Source organism: Achroia grisella, unplaced genomic scaffold (genome assembly GCF_030625045.1).
Source record: "Achroia grisella isolate CSIRO2021 unplaced genomic scaffold, CSIRO_AGI_Agris_v1 utg780, whole genome shotgun sequence".
Classification (NCBI taxonomy): domain Eukaryota; kingdom Metazoa; phylum Arthropoda; class Insecta; order Lepidoptera; family Pyralidae; genus Achroia; species Achroia grisella.
The window spans coordinates 4,567,655-4,588,655 of record NW_026713020.1 but is presented as its reverse complement, the minus strand read 5'-3'; the positions used below and the strand labels follow the sequence as shown (position 1 = coordinate 4,588,655).

Sequence of the window (21,001 nt, the reverse complement as noted above, 5' to 3'; positions counted from 1 at the left end):
CATTACATGAGTCCTCCGTTTTTTATATCAATTATTTTCCGTTCTATAAAATACAGTTCAGTATCTATTTTTATTTCTTTGTACGGAATCGTAATATAAGATTAAAGTTGGGTCCAAACGATCAACATAATGCCTATGATAATATTCCAATATTTTCATAGTACTATATATAGCATTATATCAAATTACAGAGATTAACTTTATAATATACACGAAATAATCTTACCTCAATTCTTTGTACCTATGTGTAATGATATGACATTATTCTATTGACTTTTGAGTAAGGCTACAAGTGGACGTCATGATATCAAATATTTTATTTTTAACTTTAATGTGTATATGGAGTGTAGCAAGTGACTTAGAAGCGGTTAATGGAAGAATTAAAATTACAACATTGACAACTGCAGGATGTATCCCTACACGTAATTTTATTACTAACCAACTGACTCCGACTTATGCAGTATATGGAGAATACCTGGATATCGAATATGTGCCTTGGGGAAGAACTACACGTCATCCCAATGGTACATATGATAATTGTCAGTTTTCACCAAATAACTGCTGGGCTAATCGCCTACATAGATGCGTGTTAAATTTTCTGAAAGACAATCAAGATGCTCAAGTGAAATATATGGGTTGTGAGTTCGGCATACCACAGCCAGCGTTTGAAGAGAGCAGCTATATTTGCGCTCAAAACGAGGGGCTCAATTTGGTAGAAGTCGATTACTGTGTGAGACATCCTTTCCTAGATGATTTGGACGACATTGCAGAAGAAGCATCAAGAGCACCAATGGATCCGGTTGAAGGAATAAATAGTTTACCTGTAATAGTTTTTAACGATACGATTGACATGAGACTTCATACACAAGCCAGAGATCGATTGCAAAATATGGTATGCCTTGCGTTAGGCAACAGTAATGATACTGCTATATCGATTTCATCTTGTCAAAAAACTGAAACTGGATAACCCTTATCCCAACTTCGATTTATATTACGTTGACACTATTCACTAACCATTAATATGCGCAAAATTGAATAAATAATATTAGTTAAAAAAAAGGGCTGCTAAATATGTTTGTTGCTTTTTATTAAATACAAGTACCTCTATTATACCCGAAATAATGATTGTTATAGCTTTTTATACTCATATATTAATGTGTTTCATTAAAGGTACTTATTTTTTATGAATTAGTGTAGTAAATTTTGCGTCACAATGACGAACTGTATTCTAAAACCTGCGAATTAAACATATAGTCTTATTTTTTAATTTATATGGCACAATGGATGTTGCAATATATAGTTATTATACATCTCTTTTTTTGTAACCTTTTACAATTTTATTTTTCCACTCTTTCAGCTATTTTTACAGGTAGACTAATACAATTGTGTAACAAATACATACATATTTTATGATTAGATATAGCTTTGATATAAGCTATAACTAATTATAAAATATATATAGCGATATATATAGCGATCTTAGTTAATTTATTCAGAAAACAAGAAAACAGATCTATTTAGTCAGCTGTATGATTAATGTATACAGTGGCCATGCCGGTCATGAATTGTCATAATAAAAAGGTTCGCTCTATATTTGTACACTTTATTTTACACATATGTATTTAACTTCTCACCTATATATAAAACTGACTAATACATCCCTGTAAAAGGATTGTTATTACATGGTCGTTACCGAGGTAGATTTTGTAAAAGTCTCTCATAGATGACTACCTCATTCTCACCTGTTTGAACCACCAAGCAATTTGCTTTGTAACCTATCTTTCCATTGTGCGGTGAGACTAGGCAGCGAAATTACAGGAGGTTTTTAGAAGGATCTTAGTTTATTGGAATGTCCGCATAGTAATGTGTAGGCGATCTATATTGTTCATTTATAGGCGAATGTCACTAATCGTCACAAACTCAGCCGCCAGCTTAATTCCAAAAGTATACTGTTTTAAATTTAATTAACTTTAATTTTATTTGCCTATAAAAAAAGATTTTATTTACCATCTACCCGCTGCTCTTTAGTTCCCGTAATCATGTTGGATAAAATTCTGCCCAAATATCGGGAACTCAATTAAAATAAAACGTGGTAAGATCCCGTGATTTGTACTAATTGTATCACTGGTGCTGCCAATTTACTATGATATGTCGATCCCTGGAAACTATGTTAGATAATAATTATATTAGATAATTTATACTACTATAGGCCAAAATTTATGCTACTACTTTAAAATCCTCCCTTGATGCCTTGATTCGCAGATGTGGTTATGGTTTTCCACAATTATCTATTCCAATGATATATCATTGCTGATTATTTTATATTATTTCTATAATAATGATTGGATTTTATTGATTACATGTAGTATACTAAAGTCGGTACCTATTAATCGCCACTGCATTATGACTGAGCACAATTATGACAAATTCATAACAAAATCGGCCTTTTAAATACATTATCATTGGAAAATGATTTATTAATTATAAATCCTAGTAATTAGCAATAATTAACAATTTCTATACCTACTTTTTTAAATTGTAATTTAATATAATATTAAGTGTCCTTATCGCCCAATAAAATAATTCTATTGATCTGAATATATAAATTGCAATATTAAATATAGTAACAAATCAGTTAAACAATGCACAATTACTTAATTGTAATAAATATTGTAATTGTGCATCCATAAGGCCATAAGGCCGCCTTAATGTATTAAAATTATTTTCAGGAGTGATCCTGAAAATAGAAAGAAGTCAATTTTGAAGAAACGTGGTTATATGCAAAAGAAGGTGATGACGATAATAATAATAATCAAATGTATGCAAATAATAATAACTGAAATTAACTAGACACCGGTATGTTAAATACATATAGTAATAATAATAATCCAGTACAATTAACACGATGCCATCTACTCGTAGTCACAAGCTAAGCAGAGCTTGTGTTATGAGTATTAGAATAGTACTTTCTTTTTGTAGATACGTAAATAATATACATAGAAAATATCGTGACCAATAAACGATCATACATCATGAATCATACAAATGAATATACCGTGCGAGGGACTGTGGGACTATGGGAAGGAAGGCGGTGTGATAGACCGCTTGGTCATCGAGGACATCAAATATATTATACATACATATGTATACATACATACATTATACATACATAATGTTTCTGTAAGTATTTTATAATATATGTACATACATATATTATAAAATACTTACAGAAATATTATATAAATGTTACATACATTACAGAATTAAAAAGATTATTGAATTCTAAAAATTTTATTCAAAAGTCAATTATCTAGAGACTATATTAAATACCTATAATCTAAAGCTACGTACTAAGCAAATATTGTTGCATTTTTCTGTGTAATTTTAAAATATCCTTACTTAATTAATATTATTAATGCGAAAGAAACTTTGTCTGTCTGTCTGCGCGCTTTCACGCCAAAACTACTGAACCGATTATAATGATAATTGGTACACAGGTAGTCTACACCCTGAGACACAAAAAATGTAATATGGGTGGAGATAACAAATATATAATAAGACTAAAATCATTCGGATTTGCAGGCAGGAAGCTGTTCTGAAAGATTTATTTTATTTCGATTTACACTTTTTAAAAATAATCCGTATGTATGAAGATATTATTATTAGATTTATATAGAAAGAATATTAAATACTAAAAGGACAAAACAGTTAACGCAATTTAAACAAATCGTTTCTTCAGGTTTTTTTTCCTTAATATACATTTAAAAAAACTGTCTAATACGGTGGGTCGACCATAAAAGGCCATGGCCTACGTAATTATTTTGTAACAAAACATTTTACCAAGTACATAAAAGACATATATTTCGAAAGACAAAATGGCTCCTTATTGTCAAGTATAAATATATACAGCTTCATTAAATGAATTAATAAGACTTATTCATGTATTATATTGTGATAACTTTCTGGGCGAAATTGGAAATTCGAATTCAGGAGAAGTAAGCGGAGAGACCAAATGACTAATTTAGTTCTAATTAAATATTTTATATAGAGATGTCAATAAAAATTCATAACATATAATCCATTTATTGCAGGCAGATTTCAATATTATACATATTACATTAATATAAAATATTTATTATTATTAAGTATAAATAATAATAAATAAATACAGATTTAACCAAATTTCCTAACGTGAGTCGTTTCAGTTTACTGTTAAAATTCAATTGTTAATCTTCGTCATTCTGTCTGTCGCGGTGTTTTACTTTAGATACCATTAATGCAATTATTATTGATTTGAAATTTGACACGATTATCAAAAATATGATGATTCTTAAAGAGAAACTCAAAATGTTTAAATTGTACTACTAGGTTATGTAGTTGTTATTAGTATGTTAGGGGTATCTAATTAATGAATGGCATAAAGATTATTTTGAAAAATTTTATTAGACATTAATAGATTTTTTTTTAAGTTAAATATTAGCACTATTTTTGAGAAATCATGAAAAACTATACACAAACAAATTGCGTTCTGATTTTATAGCTATATTCTAAATAAATAACGGAATTACTAAATTTATTTTATTTTTGAAATATTAATGTACAGCGTATATTTATCGTAAGTTTTTCATACTATAGTCAGGTTTTTAATCCAGGAGACAAATTTGACATTACCGACGTTACGACCGACCAGATTATTGCTCTTTTAAATACGAGTAGGGTTGTGAACTATTGGAAATTAATATTATCGAAATAGAACTGCCTCTTTTATATAACAAATGACCTTCTTATAGTGTCATACATCATAAAATATAAACCTATTTAAAATATTATACTGTTTGAAAAAAAAAATGTTGGTTTGTAGCTTAATACTGTAAAAATTACTATTTGTACGGAAACGACAAAAAAAATTTTTTATGCTGTATAATACGATGACAGTAAAGGAAACAGTATATGTATACGCACGTATCTAGTATACGTACATAAATTTTAAAATTATGTCTTGGAAATGTCATTTAAAGGTATAAAAATAAGAATTAAAGACGCTTTATTTAATATTTTACAGTAAACATTTCAGATTTTCAATTTCACAGGTCTTTAGCAAGATGAAACAGATATATCAGTGTCATTACTATTGGCTAAAGCAAGGCATACCAAATTTTGTAATTGTGTTCTGACTACGGAACTAAGTTCTCGGTCAATTACATCGTTGACGACTACCGCAGGCAAACCGTTAATTCCATGAACCGGATCCATTGGTGCTCTTGATGCTTCTTCTGCAATGTCGTCCAAATCATCTAGGAGAGGATGTCTCACACAGTAATCGACTTCTACCAAATTGAGCCCCTCGTTTTGAGCGCAAATATAGCTGCTCTCTTCAAACGCTGGCTGTGGTATGCCGAACTCACAACCCATGTATCTCACTTGAGCATCTTGATTGCCTTTCAGGAAATTTAACACGCATCTATGGAGGCGATTGGCCCAGCAGTTATTTGGTGAAAACTGACAATTGTCATATGTACCATTGGGATGACGTGTAGTTCTTCCCCAAGGTATGAATTCCACGTCCAAGTATTCTCCGTAGATTGCGTACGTTGGAGTCAGGTGGTCAGTAATAAAAATACGTGTCCAAACACATCCTGCAGTTGTCAATATTCTAAGGTTTATTCTTCCATTCACAGCTTCTATTTCAGTTGCTGCGCTCCATATTAAACTACACAAAATTGTCGAAAATAAAATCTTCGAAACCATGACGTCTGTTTGTGTCCACAGTCAACAGTTAATAGAAATTTAACATGTCATTATATTTAGGTACAGTTAATGAAGGCAAGATAATTTAGTCAGATAAATTATGGATAATACCTATGAAAATACTATTAGGTTGATAATAAATAGCTATAAGAATATATCAAGGTCAGACGTAGATAGGAGTCGGAAAACTAGACGCGCAAGTAGATACTATATAAAAATAATGTGTGTTATATTTCAGTTTATATGAAAATTATGTGTGTAAAAAGCTTAATACTAAATTATTTGTGATAGTGTTCAACAGCAACCGTATCCCAGCGTGCCCCGTTAAATCAGACTTCAGGGACTGTTGTAGCCATATAGTTTCTGAATTAGATAAATATATTTTAAATTAATTAGGTAATGAGATTTGTACTTATAAGGCTGAAGTAAATATATAAATAGTAAAGATTAAATGCAATTATAATTGTAATATATAAAATGTATCTTAAAGAAAATTGATATAATCAAGTTTATTTTTTAGTACAAAACATAAGATCTGATTTGACCATAACGGGCCTACCTACCTATTGTATTTAAATATAATCATAACATTATGTGCATAGTCCAGTTTGGTTTTAATGCTCAAAGTGTAAAGTGTACTTTACACTTCGAGCGTTGACACTGAACTATATGAGTAAAAGACGAAGTTCATAGTTTCATATTTCGTTTGTTACCGCCCCTTGATTTATCAAAATACTTTTTTTATTGATATCTATTTCACTAAAACAAAGACTAATTACCTTTTTTACGAAACAGATGATCTCGTTTTATGTCATATTTCATTAAACATATACTATTTAAAAAGAATATATAGTGAATTTGTAGAGCTTAATACCGTAAATTATATATATGGATAGTTGGATTGAAATGGGGTCGACCGTATCTATTAGTATTATGGTTACCTATACAAGTATTGGAACGTACAGTGTACTTTCTAGGATTTCTACAGTTCTGTGCTGACAAAAGGATTCAGTAATTTAATCGTGCAGGTGAGGGTTATTTGTATATCCTTTATACTAGCTGTACCCGCGACTTCGTCCGCATAATAATGAAAAAATATTTAACTCAATTAACACAATATAAGTCAAATAAATAAGTTTCATCATTTTAGCTTAAAAAATGATAAAAAATAAAAATAAATATTTAATCAATAGGCTAAAAAATAAATTTCAAGCTTCTAGCTTTAAACATGACGATACATCTATATGACCTTGGATCTACCCTTTCAATCCTCTTGTAACCCTTTATCACATTAAAAAGTAACCTATGTCCTTTCTTAGGATCTAGTCTATCTATGTCTGTTTCAAATTTCAATTTAAATCGGTTCAGTATTTTTGGCGTGTCAGTGAGACAAACAGACAAAGTTACTTTCACATTTATAATATCAGTAAGGTATTTAATAAACTAACTCTAAAAAGACAAAGCAAAAAGTTTAATCGTTCTAGCTTCCACAATCACACAAACAGCAAATTTCCACAATAACTTTCATTCCCTATTTTATTTTACTACCCCCCCTCCCCCTAAGAGTAAAAATTTTACAAACATTGAATGTCATATTTATTGATATTTAAACAACAGGCTAAAAATGAGTCTCAAACTTCTAGTTTTAAAAAATGACGATTCTTCATACAGCGTACCATTGCAACCCCCTTACAATCCTTTTTTCACATTCAAAAGTACCCTATATTCTTTATCCGGGTGTAAATCTACCCCAAAAGAACCAATGAAAATAGTTTTATTGTTCTAGTTTCAAAAATTACGAATTTACACAATAACTATTATCCCCTATTTTATTTTACCCCCTTAAGGATAATTTTTATACAAACAATGAATGTCATATTTATTTATATTTAATCAACAGCCTCAAAAATAAGTTTCAAGCTTCTAGCTTGAAAAATGACGATTTTACATAAAAACTTTCATCCCCTATTTTATTTTGCCCCCTTAAGGTTAATTTTTTTACAAACAATGAATGTCATATTTATTTATATATAATCAACAGCCTCAAAAATAAGTTTCAAGCCTCTAGCTTAAAAAATGACGATTTTACATAAAAGCTTGCATCCCCTATTTTACTTTACCCCCTTAAGGGTAATTTTTTTACAAACAATGAATGTCATATGTGATTATATTGAATCAACAGTCTAAACAATAAGTTTCAAGCTTCTAGCTTCAAAAATGACGTGTTTACATAAAAACTTGCATACCCTATTTTATTTTACCCCCTTAATGGTAATTTTTTTACAAACAACAGCCTCAAAAATAAGTTTCAGGCTTCTAGCTTCAAAAATGACGATTCTTCCATACAATCTTTCATCCCCCCTTTTAACCCCTTACAACCCTTTTTTCGCATTAATAAGTAGCCTATGTCCGTTCTCAGGGTCTAGACTATCTGTGTACCAAATTTCATTCAAATCGGTTCAGTAGTTTTGGCGTGAAAGCGAAACAGACAGACAGAGTTACTTTCGCATTTATAATATTAGTTTTTGTCGCAGCACAAAAATATATTTTTATCGTTTCCGTACAAATAGTAATTTTACAGTATTAATCTACAAACCAACATTTTGTTTCTTACAATCAGCTAAATAATTTAAATAGTTTCATAATATATGACACAATGAAAAGGTCATTTATTTTATAAAAAAGACAGTTAGTTTTTATTTTAGTGAAAAATAAGAAAATTCTATTTTGATACAACAACCATATATTTATTGATACCTATATTTTATTAATTTTGTGTTAATGCTTTTTAAATAAACACCCACACATTATTTCTGTATAACCTACAAAAATGGGTAAATAATTTAATTTCGGATAGTGCCACACAAGAAATTGTGATTGTTATTAAGTTTTTTTTTAATAAGTTCGTCAGAATAGAGAAACAACATTTGACATTAATTATTATTTGACATTTGACATTGACTTTAATTTTTGTAATTTATATTGTAAAACTTTAAGTTGGGCTAAACAGGACTTGTATCCAGAGCCGTAAAACAAATTAATAAAAAAAAAATCACCAAATTTGTCTCGCAATCGGTCAATTTCAGGTTTAAAGAAAAAACACATACACACGATATACGATTTTATCATAAAAAAGTGTCAAAAACAATATTTTCGCTAAACGTCAACGTCATGTTTCCGGCAAGATCTTTCGTTTTACATTATGTTATCTATGGTTTTGTTCTCTGTGATGGATACCTTATTGGCGCAAACGCACGCGATGTGTTGATTGGTTGTTAGCTAGTGAAATGAAAAGATGGCGAATAAGTATTCAACCGCATAAAGATAACCTTGTATTTCCATTTTGAACCCCTTACAACCCTTTTTACGCATTAAAAAGTAGCCTATGTCGTTCCTCGGTGTCTAGACTATCTGCGTACTAAATTTCATTTAAATCGGTTCAGTAGTTTTGGCGTGAAAGCGAGACAGACAGACAGACAGACAGAGTTACTTTCGCATTTATAATAATAAATAATAAATAATATAATAATATATAATATAAATAATATATTATAATAAATAATAAAATAATAAATAATAGATAATAATAATATAATATAAAATATAGTAAGGAAGTAAGGATAAGGATGAAAATTACAAAAATGTATTATTGTCTCGTACGTAAATATATTGTGTTACTTTGCGTTACTTAATTACGTAGAAAACTTTCAAACTAATGGTCTAAAATAAAAAAATACGATTCAACAAAACAGTATCGTACTATTACCCTGTAACATTATTTGAAAACTTGAGATTTACACTTGTCAATTGAGTGTCCGAGATTATAAAACGGATTATAGTATAAATTATTTCATTACTATATTCATACATACCTATAAATACCTAAAATATATTTTTACTACCTTTGCTCGCGGTTCTTGCTAATCTCTGAAACGGCAGGACCTCAGAATTAATAGTAACTTTCTGTTTCATTTTAGGTATCTATTTATTATAATTCTACGCACATTAAGTCTGACAACGTCTAACGATTAGCAAAATATAAATAAATATAAACCAGGTCAGTCAATTCAGAAGGTATTTTTATTTTTCACCACACTTGTATTGTACAGTATTCAATCAAAAATCATTTTTGAAATAAAACTACCATTTATTAATAGCAAATTTGCACCTATACAACAATATTATATGTAAAATGGTTTTAATCGATCCTTTTCGCTAGTTTATATATACTATACGTATTAGGATGAATCTCAATGCCCGCAGTTTAATGCGCTGAAATGCGGTAGTACGCGATATTTTACTTCATCAGCCTTAGAAATTAAGTTATTGCTTAAAACGAACAACTCTACCTCTGACATACTATTGTATTCTACAAATAAATGATTAAATTTGATTTGATTAGATATTTATCATCATTACATATATAAAACGAAGTCGCTGTCGCTGTCTATCCCTATGCATGTATAAATCTTTAAAAGTACGCAACGGATTTTGAAGCGGTTTTTTTAAATAAATAGAGTGATCAAGAGGATGGTTTATATGTATATATATATCCGTAATACATGTATATCCGTGCGAAGCCGGGGCGAATAGCTAGTTTATTAATATAATGAAGGCAAAGTAAAAACAAACAATAATGAAAAGATTATTGCAATATCAAAGAACTGTTCCAGAAATGATGGCTACAGACGTTATCGTTATGTTTCTTATCTAGAGAATTTTACGCCATTACGCATATTATCAGTGCCGGAATGATTGTCCAATTGGCCAAGTTTGTCGATAACAAGCCAGCAAACTTGGATATTTAGCACAAAAGTATTAAAATCACAGGCCACGGGTTTCAACACAGATAAGAACTTCTCCAATTCTCAAATTGCCATCGTGAATAACGGACTACTCGCGAAGCTGTCATATTTATTTTATGTCTGGAATGGAAACACAAATTGATCAATTTTTGGAAGTGACAACCGTCACTTATATACATGAACAGTACTATAAAAGTATTTATATATACTGCTGATATATATATATATATATAGTAGCTGTCATATAGCTTGTTTCGTAAGCTGTTTTTTTAAATAAAAGATATACATCCTTATGCTAACATGTAAACCAAGTAATTTAATCAATTAGATTATTTTGTCCCAGTACATATAAGACTACCACGCATTTGTCACATATTTTAAATAAGTATATCCCTTTATGTAATGACAATTGTTAAAATTAAATCTTGCGAAGTAAAATTAAAATTGGGTAATGAAACAAAGTAAATTAAACAAAAACAGTAGAACACAAATATTTTAATTATGTTAATTTCAACTGTTCTTAATATACTTCAGTAAGATCCATAATGATAATAAAAATCTTGGACTATTCACACAGCGCCATCTACCCGAAACTTAAGGTATGAAAATAATATTTGTAATTTTTGTTTTAAATACATAGTATAAATAAAAACACTCTGTCCAATAAACATAATCATACCCATCAATACAAATATTTGTGTCCAAGAATGGACCCCGCTATCAAAAGGAGTAAGGCGTGCTAAGCCGCCATCATCAAGACTGTCCAAAACGTTGGTGCAAGAGAAAAAAAGTCGAAGTAATACGCCGTCTAGTAATAAGCCGTCTGGTTAGTATTGGAAATACTAGCAAATGGTTTAAGGATATTAATATTAGACTGAAATAGAATATGAATAAGTCCCTCCTTTATGGGATTTATTCACAACGAAGATAATAATAAAATTTTTGTAAATCAATAATGTTCACTGCAGATACATTCGACATGAATAACATAATATGTTAGTAATAATACATAATAAACAATGTGATTTTTAATTTGTTTAACTAAAGTATGAAATTATTATATTATCTTCTACGAGTATATGGAACTTTATTATTTAACTATTCAGATGTTGTTAGAACACTTCAAAAAATGACCTATGCCGAACTGCAATTACAGCTTCACTGGTATAATATATAAATACAACCTGTATTTATTAGTTTTTTATAATTTATGCTATTGTTTGACAAAAAGGAAATTCATCTCACCGTAAATATAAATAACATATTTATATTCATATATATTATTCAATTAAATTATTAACTTGGTTAATTATTATCGACATGACAGAAAGATACACCAGTGTCCTCATTATCGGCAAATGCAAAACACAGCATACTCTCTAAACGGTTTAATGCTTCATTGTGTTCCGCAAGCACGGCATTGTCATTGAAAACTATGGCAGGAATAAAATCAATAACTTCTAAAGGCTCTTTTGTTGCTTCTTCTGCTATATCGTCTAAATCATCAATATCACGATTATTCATACAGTAATCGACGTCAATTAAACTGACTCCTACATTTTGAGCACAAATATAACTGCCATTATGGAAACTGGGTTGTAAATCCACCTCACGGAACTCACATTGCATATATTTCATTTGGGCATCAGAGTCCTCTCTCAGTATGTTTAACACACATCTATGGAGACGATTGGCCCAGCAGCCCGGCAATTGAAACTGGCAATAATAATATGTACCATTCGGGTATCGCACAGTTCTTCCCCAAGGCACGAACTCAATTTCCAATAGTTCTTTGTAGGCTGCGTAAGCTGGCGCCAGGTGATCGTTAATGAAATTCACAGTGTCGACACATCCTGCTGTTGTAAATGTTGTAATTTTAATCCTACCATCTACCACTTGCAGTTCACCTGTTACTGCCACTATGGTGCACAATAAAATTGATACCAAAATGTTCTTAAAATTAATCACGTCCATTTTTATTGAGTATCAAAGTAATAATAAATATTAAACTATGTACGCAATCGGAATAGATAAGTTTATTTACTCTTTAATCTATGGAAAAGATACCGGTTTGTTTTTTAATTTCGGAGATTTATTTTGTTAGGTACATACGTATTTAATTACATTTTGCATAATTAATGACACACTACCAGGAATTGTTGTGACACATAAATTCTTACAAAATCATTACAATCCCAATTTCAAATATTAATAATAATAATAATATAAATATCCATACCATCCCTTGCAAATATTTCTTGATAATGATAACAAAAAAATAATTGAACTGTTTAGAGCCTCATATTTTAAATATGTTTTTGTGGCGCTCGTGTTATGGTTCTAATTTGAATATATATAAATATAGCCGGCATTACGCTTTTCTTAGATATAAATTTAACATTCCAATGTAGATTCCGTGACTATTTTATATATTTAGTTCACATTTGTATCGTACATAACAATTTAATAATAAAACTCTATTGAAACCTTTGCCAGTAAATATGTTAGATATTTGAATTCCTGACATATTTTGGAATTTAAGAACTTTTGAATATATTAAAAGAAAATATATTGCAAATGAATAGAAGGGCGGTGATCATGTATGGTGTTAGTTTTCAGGTACTATATTTTAAATTTAATATGTTAGACCTACACATTTTTCAATATTATGTAAAAAAGACCGATTAAAAAATATAATACAAGTATAGTTTCTTGCAAGTTCTTCTGAACAGAAGTACTTAGTCGAATTAAATAGTAGGGATAGTGATTAATAATTATTTGGCATGCATGAGTGGCAATAACTTTGAATTTGAAAACTATTTTTGAACTTCACATGCTGAATACACAGTATACATAAAGGTTTATTCAGTGTGACTTTACCTACAATAATACCAAAACATTTTTAAACAGAACTAAGTCTACAACCGTAATTTATCGAGGAAAAACAGCAGGTATTAAATTACGGTTAATACGTTTAAAAATGTACGAACCACCCTTCTTAGAGCCGAGGTACCAACCGCAGTATTAATGAAATTGACTTCCCTGGGGAAAGAACCCGAGACCCCTAACGTCATGGTTCCCCCTCCAGTTGAGTTGCGGCTACAACATTCCGGAAGTTAAAAACATAGGTATCGATGGTTTATCGAATTAATGGGTTTCATATAGAAAAAAAAATAATAATAACAATAACATTTACTGAGCAAAGCCTATTACGCACTAAACGATTACTTAAAAGACGATCGTGCATGGCAATAGTTGTTCATCCACGGGATTTTCATTTAATGTTAGACATAGACCTATATATATACATATACTACTCCTGTTTATTTACAATGTATATAACATTGTAACATGTATATAACATTGTAAATAAACTGGCTTTTAAAATAAATAAATGAAATATTCAATTGAGTTTCTTGCCAATTCTTCTCAATTAGATCTTACTGAACTGGACGGTACGGAAAAAAATATATGAAATATAAAAAAATTTGACGTTCATAAGCGGCTGAAATGTCCTACAACAATGAATGAATTTTGAATTGGAAATAATAATAAAACAAAACAAAAGCTTAGAAAATTAGATAACAGTGAAAACAATAATAATAATAAAACATACAATAATAATAATAATATGACGAATATAATTGTCCAGGGACAATTCACTTGTGTAATGGGTACTAGACAACTGATATAAATGTTTAGATATCAATTTTTATAAATACATACATAATATAAATAGAGTAAACCCAGAACGATACAAACAATCATATTCATGAATACAAATGTTTGTATCGTGCGAGGAATCGACCCCGCGACCATCGAAAGTAAAGCGGTGGATTTAACCGTTAGACCATTAAAAAATATGGATACCTAAGTTTTATTTACTGCATATTAAGTTTAGGTTTAATTAATTTACTTACGTTTATATAGAGAACTTAGTATGTACTTATACACATATTAGGTTTGACGACATTTCAATTGACAGATAAAAAGTATAGCTAGGTACTTGAAGTAGATAAAAGTAATTTCCTAATAACAGTTCTTAAGGAAAGTTCGATCAAAAGGCAAAAAATAATAATGAAGTAAATTATAATCATTATTGAATTATAAATAAATTAATATCTAATAATAATCAATTACATTAAAAGTAAATAATCATTTTCATTAATTCATCTTAATCGAAAAAAAAGTATTTTTCGAGATTCCATCATATTGTTTCCGTAAGTGACTACAAACAACGAAATTGAATAAGTACTTTCACAGTTTTGATTTAAAGTTTTTACGAGTTTCCCGCAATCTCGTCAACTGATATCACACACAAGGGACTTAATAACACCCTAGAAATCTCGCTAATGTTAATTAATTTAAATTGCGCCCGCCAAAAGTCACAACTTTGAACTCGTCTCGACCCCAAAGCTAAATCCTGTCTACAAACGACTGCTAAAACTTAACGACTTCATACATCCCCATCTACAGTTACAATGGGGATCGTAAAATTAATACCTTACCTCTGAATCGTCGGGTTGCCTCTCTGGATGGTAATTCCCCTTAAAATATTTAAGTTTTCTGTAGACCCTCCGCCCGCAACAAGATTCAATTTCACGCCCTGGCAAGGGGTCCGTTTTGGACGATTTTCGACTCCTCAAACGCCAGGAGACATGTAAGCGACCAGCTATAAAGATCTCTAATTGTTTAATACTTTCTCTTTCTTCACAGCTATCACGGTATAGAGTGTTGTAAGGAATAAGGTCAAGTTATATTGGTATACCGAACAGAACTAGTTGAAGTATTATCTGGATGCACAGAGAATGGAAATGCCGTGAACTCAATTGAATCAATCTTGCGTCAAATTGTTAAAGGTTGAAGAGAGATATATGTAGGTACATTTTAAGTCCTATTAGTATTTGAAATTGTCAATGTAATGGTAGTTATATTATTATTTGTATTAATGACGAATACCTTTTATATTTATTAGGTAAATGAGTATTAACTATGGTCCTAATATAAAAATGGTAATATGTTATTATATTACTTTTCTAAAACTAATGTTTGAAATTATATTATATTATCATAACAGTGTAAATATATTTTTATTATTTGAATTGTCTGCCTTTTTCTAATATAATCTAATAGAGTTAGATAATGTTGGAGTTAATATTTCCTTTTACCGTACTACATTTAATTCTAGGTGGCATGATGTTAAATTATAAAATATTAGCCATTAATATTTCACCCTTACCTAATAGCTAAAGTAGCTAATTTAATTTCCGTTTTTTGTAATAAACCTCTCACCATGCGCCTTTCTATTACAGATCTTGGTTTATGATTAGAATTTATTGGTAGACAGGTGACTGCAAATTAACAAAGTCACTGCAAATGATTCAAGATTGGGAGAGGGGATTGCTACTTATGGGGATACTTGACCTATTGTTAACAATGTATTTTGTTAGGTACAATCACTAAGAAATTCCTTCTGGAAACTATCGCTCATTCGTAAATAATTTACCAAGTTAGTCTAATCCCAGTTTCCTTAATGCCACCGCCATCGTCATTATCATCATTTTAGCTTGGAAGACGTCCACTGCTGAACAAAGGCTTTCCCCAAAAATCTCCACGATGATCTGATCAGGTCAGACCACTGTGCTCGCATCCGCCATCAAGCGATCTTGACAAGATCCACCTTTTCGGAAGCCTTTCCACGCTGCGTCTTCTAATCTGAAGGTGCCACTCGAGGACTTTATAGCCTAACCCAACGGCCTGCCCTACAAATTGTATTGCCTTAAATCATTTCGTAAATAAGCCATTTTTCCCGTAAAATGTACCTAAAGAATAAAAAATGGTTGTTGTGGGTTATCCTTAAGAGATAGACATATACCACTACGGACTTTTTTGTTGACTTTTTAAGATGTACAATACTGTAGTACATTATTTAATTTATCTCGTGGGGTTCAACCAGCGTTTGCAATGTAAGCGCAAAAAAATGTATTTATTTACAACATCACTCTCCTCTCTAAATTTATAAATGTTCTCTATAATATTATGCATGTATTGTACATATAAACATTCCTCTTGAATCACTCTATCTATTAGAAAATCCCGCTTTATAAACCGCTGCGTACTTTTAAAGATTTAAGCATACATAGGGATAGACAGCGACAATGACTTTGTTTTATACTATGTAGTGATAATATAAACTCTATGACATGCCGAAATAATGATCCTTCACAGTAAAATCTCAAATCCACGCTCAAATATGCCAGAGATGGCATATTTGAGCGGTTAGGTTTGAAGCCAGTAGAAAAGAATAAAGTAACATTAATACTAAAAAAGTGCACAGACTAAGATTTACTGAAACAGATAAAACTTAGAGATAGATATCAATACTAAAGTCCTGGAAACAAATTCGAAGACTCTCCGCAGATTCTTATCGGGTCAACTTTAGTAGAGGGCTGCCATCTTTGTTAATTAAAAATTTACGAGGTACTCTTTTGAAACTACTACAGTTTGAGCGTACTACACAGACGTACAGTCGACTTGATATAAATTGTAATAACAAGGATGGCTAAAGTTTCGTAATTAATTTTACTTATAATAATATCGTAAACTTGTAACGAGGCGAAAATGTGTCTGATTATTTATTAGACATACACGTAAAATTACTAAATGACTAACGACGATACTTTGACAGAATATGTTGTTTAAAAATGAACCAACATAAAGGGTAGAAAGCTGGAAAAAATTACTTCCAGAAGTAATTATTATTTTTCTATTAATTTTAATACGCCAACTACAAATTGACTTAATTCATTAATAATAGATGACGCCGAATATATGCGGTATTTATAGTTGATGTTTGATTTTCAAAAATAGATGTCGTTTTAATCGTCTTAATATCTTTATGAAACTGACAGTACTTTCTCTATGTAGAATGTTGATACTATCGAAGTTTACTATTACGTTAGTATAGACTACGGAACGAGCCAAACTAGAACATTCTATATTTATAGAAGTCGTATTCGTCGACAGGAGTAAGCCTTCAGCTGATTCATAAGTCCTTTAGCGGGTTTCGAGTATCCACTGCACTCGCTCCCATTATTACCCAGTGAAGTTGTAAAACCAACTACGGTTAACATGATTAGAATAAAATAAGAGAAGTTACTCTAAAGAACAAAAATTAAATCCAGACTAGTTTCAACAGCGTTCAATATCAATATAATATATAGCCTATGTGTTATTCTGATGCATAAGCTATATTACTGTAAAGTTTCATCCAAATCTGTTCAGTAGTTTTTGCGTGAAAGAGTAACAAACATCCATACTTACAAACTTTCGCATTTATAATATTACTAGCTGTACCCGCGACTTCGTCCGCGTAAATAATGAAAAAATATTTAACTCAATTAACACAATATAAGTCAAATAAATAAGTTTCATCATTTTAGCTTAAAAAATGATAAAAAATAAAAATAAATATTTAATCAATAGACTAAAAAATAAATTTCAAGCTTCTAGCTTTAAACATGACGATATATCTATATGACCTTGGATCTACCCTTTCAATCCTCTTGCAACCCTTTTTCACATTAAAAAGTAACCTATTACCTTTCTCAGGATCTAGTCTATCTATGTCTGTTTCAAATTTCAATTTAAATCGGTTCAATATTTTTGGCGTGTAAGCGAGACAAACAGACAGACAAAGTTACTTTCACATGTATAATATCAGTAGGGTATTTAATAAACTAACTCTAAAAAGACAAAGAAAAAAGTTTAATCGTTCTAGCTTCCACAACCACACAAACAGCAAATTTCCACAATAACTTTCATTCCCTATTTTATTTTACTACCCCCCCTCCCCCGAAGAGTAAAAATTTTACAAACATTGAATGTCTAAAAATGAGTCTCAAACTTCTAGTTTTAAAAAATGACGATTCTTCCATACAGCGTACCATTGCAACCCCCTTACAATCCTTTTTTCACATTCAAAAGTACCCTATATTCTTTGTCCGGGTGTAAACTAACTGTGTTTAAATTTTTTAAATTTCATTTAAATTTTTGTTTTGTTTTGGAGCGTAAGACTGACAGAAAGACAAACAGACTTACTTTCACAGTTATAACATTAGTGGGGTATTTAAAAATCTACCCCAAAAGAACCAATGAAAATAGTTTCATCGTTCTAGTTTCAAAAATTACGAATTTACATAATAACTATCATCCCCTATTTTATTTTGCCCCCTTAAGGGTAATTTTTTTACAAACAATGAATGTCATATTTATTTATATTTAATCAACAGCCTCAAAAATAAGTTTCAAGCCTCTAGCTTAAAAAATGACGATTTTACATAAAAATTTGCATCCCCTATTTTATTTTACCCCCTTAAGGGTAATTTTTTACAAACATTGAATGTCATTTTTATTTATATTTAATCAACAGTCTCAACAATCAGTTTCAAGCTTCTAGCTTCAAAAATGACGTGTTTACATAAAAACTTGCATCCCCTATTTTATTTTACCCCCTTAAGGGTATTTTTTACAAACAATGAATGTCATATGTATTTATATTTAATCAACAGTCCCAACAATAAGTTTCAAGCTTCTAGCTTCAAAAATGTCGAATTTACATAAAAATTTGCATCCCCTATTTTATTTTACCCCCTTAAGAGTAATTTTTTACAAACATTGAATGTCATTTTTATTTATATTTAATCAACAGCCTCAAAAATAAGTTTCAAGCTTCTAGCTTCAAAAATGACGATTCTTCCATACAATCTTTCACCCCCTTTTAACCCCTTACAACCCTTTTTTCGCATTAAAAAGTAGCCTATGTCCGTTCTCAGGGTCTAGACTAACTGTATACCAAATTTCATTCAAATCGGTTCAGTAGTTTTGGCGTGAAAGCGAGACAGACAGACAGAGTTACTTTCGCATTTATAATATTAGTTTTTGTCGCAGCACAAAAATATATTTTTATCGTTTCCGTATAAATAGTAATTTTACAGTATTAATCTACAAACCAACATTTTGTTTCTTACAATCAGCTAAATAATTTAAATAGTTTCATAATATATGACACAATGAAAGGGTCATTTATTTTATAAAAAAGACAGTTTTTATTTTAGTGAAAAATAAGAAAATTCTATTTTGATACAACAACCATATATTTATTAATACCTATACTTTATTAACTTTGTGTTAATGCTTTTTAAATAAACACCCACACATTATTTCTGTATAACCTACAAAAATGGGTAAATAATTTAATTTCGTATAGTGCCACACCACAACATTCTTTAAAAAATGTAAATAATAGAATGTGAAGAAATTGTGATTGTTATTAAGTTTTTTTTTAATAAGTTCGTCAGAACAGAGAAACAACATTTGACATTTATTATTATTTGACATTTGACATTGACTTTAATTTTTGTAATTTATATTGTAAAACTTTAAGTTGGGCTAAACAGGACTTGTATCCAGAGCCGTAAAACAAATTAAAAAAAAAATGGCCAAATTTGTCTCGCAATCGGCCAATTTCAAGTTTAAAGAAAAAACACATACACACGATATACGATTTTATCATAAAAAAGTGTCAAAAACAATATTTTCGCTAAACGTCAACGTCATGTTTCCGGCAAGATCTTTCGTTTTACATTATGTTATCTGTGGTTTTGTTCTCTGTGATGGATACCTTATTGGCGCATACGCACGCGATGTTTTGATTGGTTGTTAGCTAGTGAAATGAAAAGATGGCGAATGGCGCAAAACCACGCGAAGTGTTGATTGGTTGTTAGATAGTGAAATGAAAAGATGACGAATAAGTATTCAACCGCATAAAGATAACCTTGTATTTCCATTTTGAACCCCTTACAACCCTTTTTACGCATTAAAAAGTAGCCTATGTCCTTCCTCTGCGTCTAGACTATCTGCGTACTAAATTCCATTTAAATCGGTTAAATAGTTTTGGCGTGAAAGCGAGACAGACAGACAGACAGACAGACAGAGTTACTTTCGCATTTATAATATTAGTAAGGAAGTAAGGATATTTAATCAACAGTCTCAACAATAAGATTCAAGCTTTTAGCTTCAAAAATGACGTGTTTACATAAAAACTTGCATCCCCTATTTTATTTTACCCCCTTAAGGGTAATTTTTTTACAAACAATGAATGTCATATGTATTTATATTTAATCAACAGTCTCAACAATAAGTTTAAGCTTCTAGCTTCAAAAATGACGTGTTTACATAAAAACTTGCATCCCCTATTTTATTTTACCCCTTAAGGGTAACTTTTTACAAACATTGAATGTCATTTTTATTTATATTTAATCAACAGTCTCAAAAATAAGTTTCAAGCTTCTAGCTTCAAAAATGACGATTCTTCCATACAATCTTTCATCCCCCCTTTTAACCCCTTACAACCCTTTTTTCGCATTAAAAAGTAGCCTATGTCCGTT

At 30.3% G+C, this 21,001-nt stretch overlaps 3 protein-coding genes across 3 annotated transcripts; 1 reads left to right on the top strand and 2 right to left on the bottom strand.

Annotated features, from left to right (window-relative positions):
- The first annotated feature begins 301 nt into the window (after positions 1-301).
- LOC131851039 (GILT-like protein 1) lies at positions 302-967 on the top strand. The gene has a single exon (XM_059201463.1). It carries the CDS (start codon positions 302-304, stop codon positions 965-967), a length of 666 nt encoding a protein of 221 aa, XP_059057446.1.
- A 4,127-nt stretch (positions 968-5,094) lies between these two features.
- LOC131850864 (uncharacterized) lies at positions 5,095-5,748 on the bottom strand. The gene has a single exon (XM_059201243.1). It carries the CDS (start codon positions 5,746-5,748, stop codon positions 5,095-5,097), a length of 654 nt encoding a protein of 217 aa, XP_059057226.1.
- Positions 5,749-11,858: 6,110 nt separating this feature from the next.
- On the bottom strand, positions 11,859-19,715 carry LOC131851038 (uncharacterized; the record flags this gene model as incomplete). The annotated part of the gene is made up of 2 exons (XM_059201462.1): positions 11,859-12,506; positions 19,662-19,715. Coding segments are annotated over 2 exons (702 nt in total), but the record flags the coding sequence as incomplete, so codon positions are not given.
- Positions 19,716-21,001: the final 1,286 nt, after the last annotated feature.

Excerpts from the sequence above, each read along its gene's own strand:
- LOC131851039 (XM_059201463.1), top strand. The coding sequence starts at position 302 with ATGATATCAAATATTTTATTTTTAACTTTAATGTGTATATGGAGTGTA.
- LOC131850864 (XM_059201243.1), bottom strand. The coding sequence starts at position 5,748 with ATGGTTTCGAAGATTTTATTTTCGACAATTTTGTGTAGTTTAATATGG.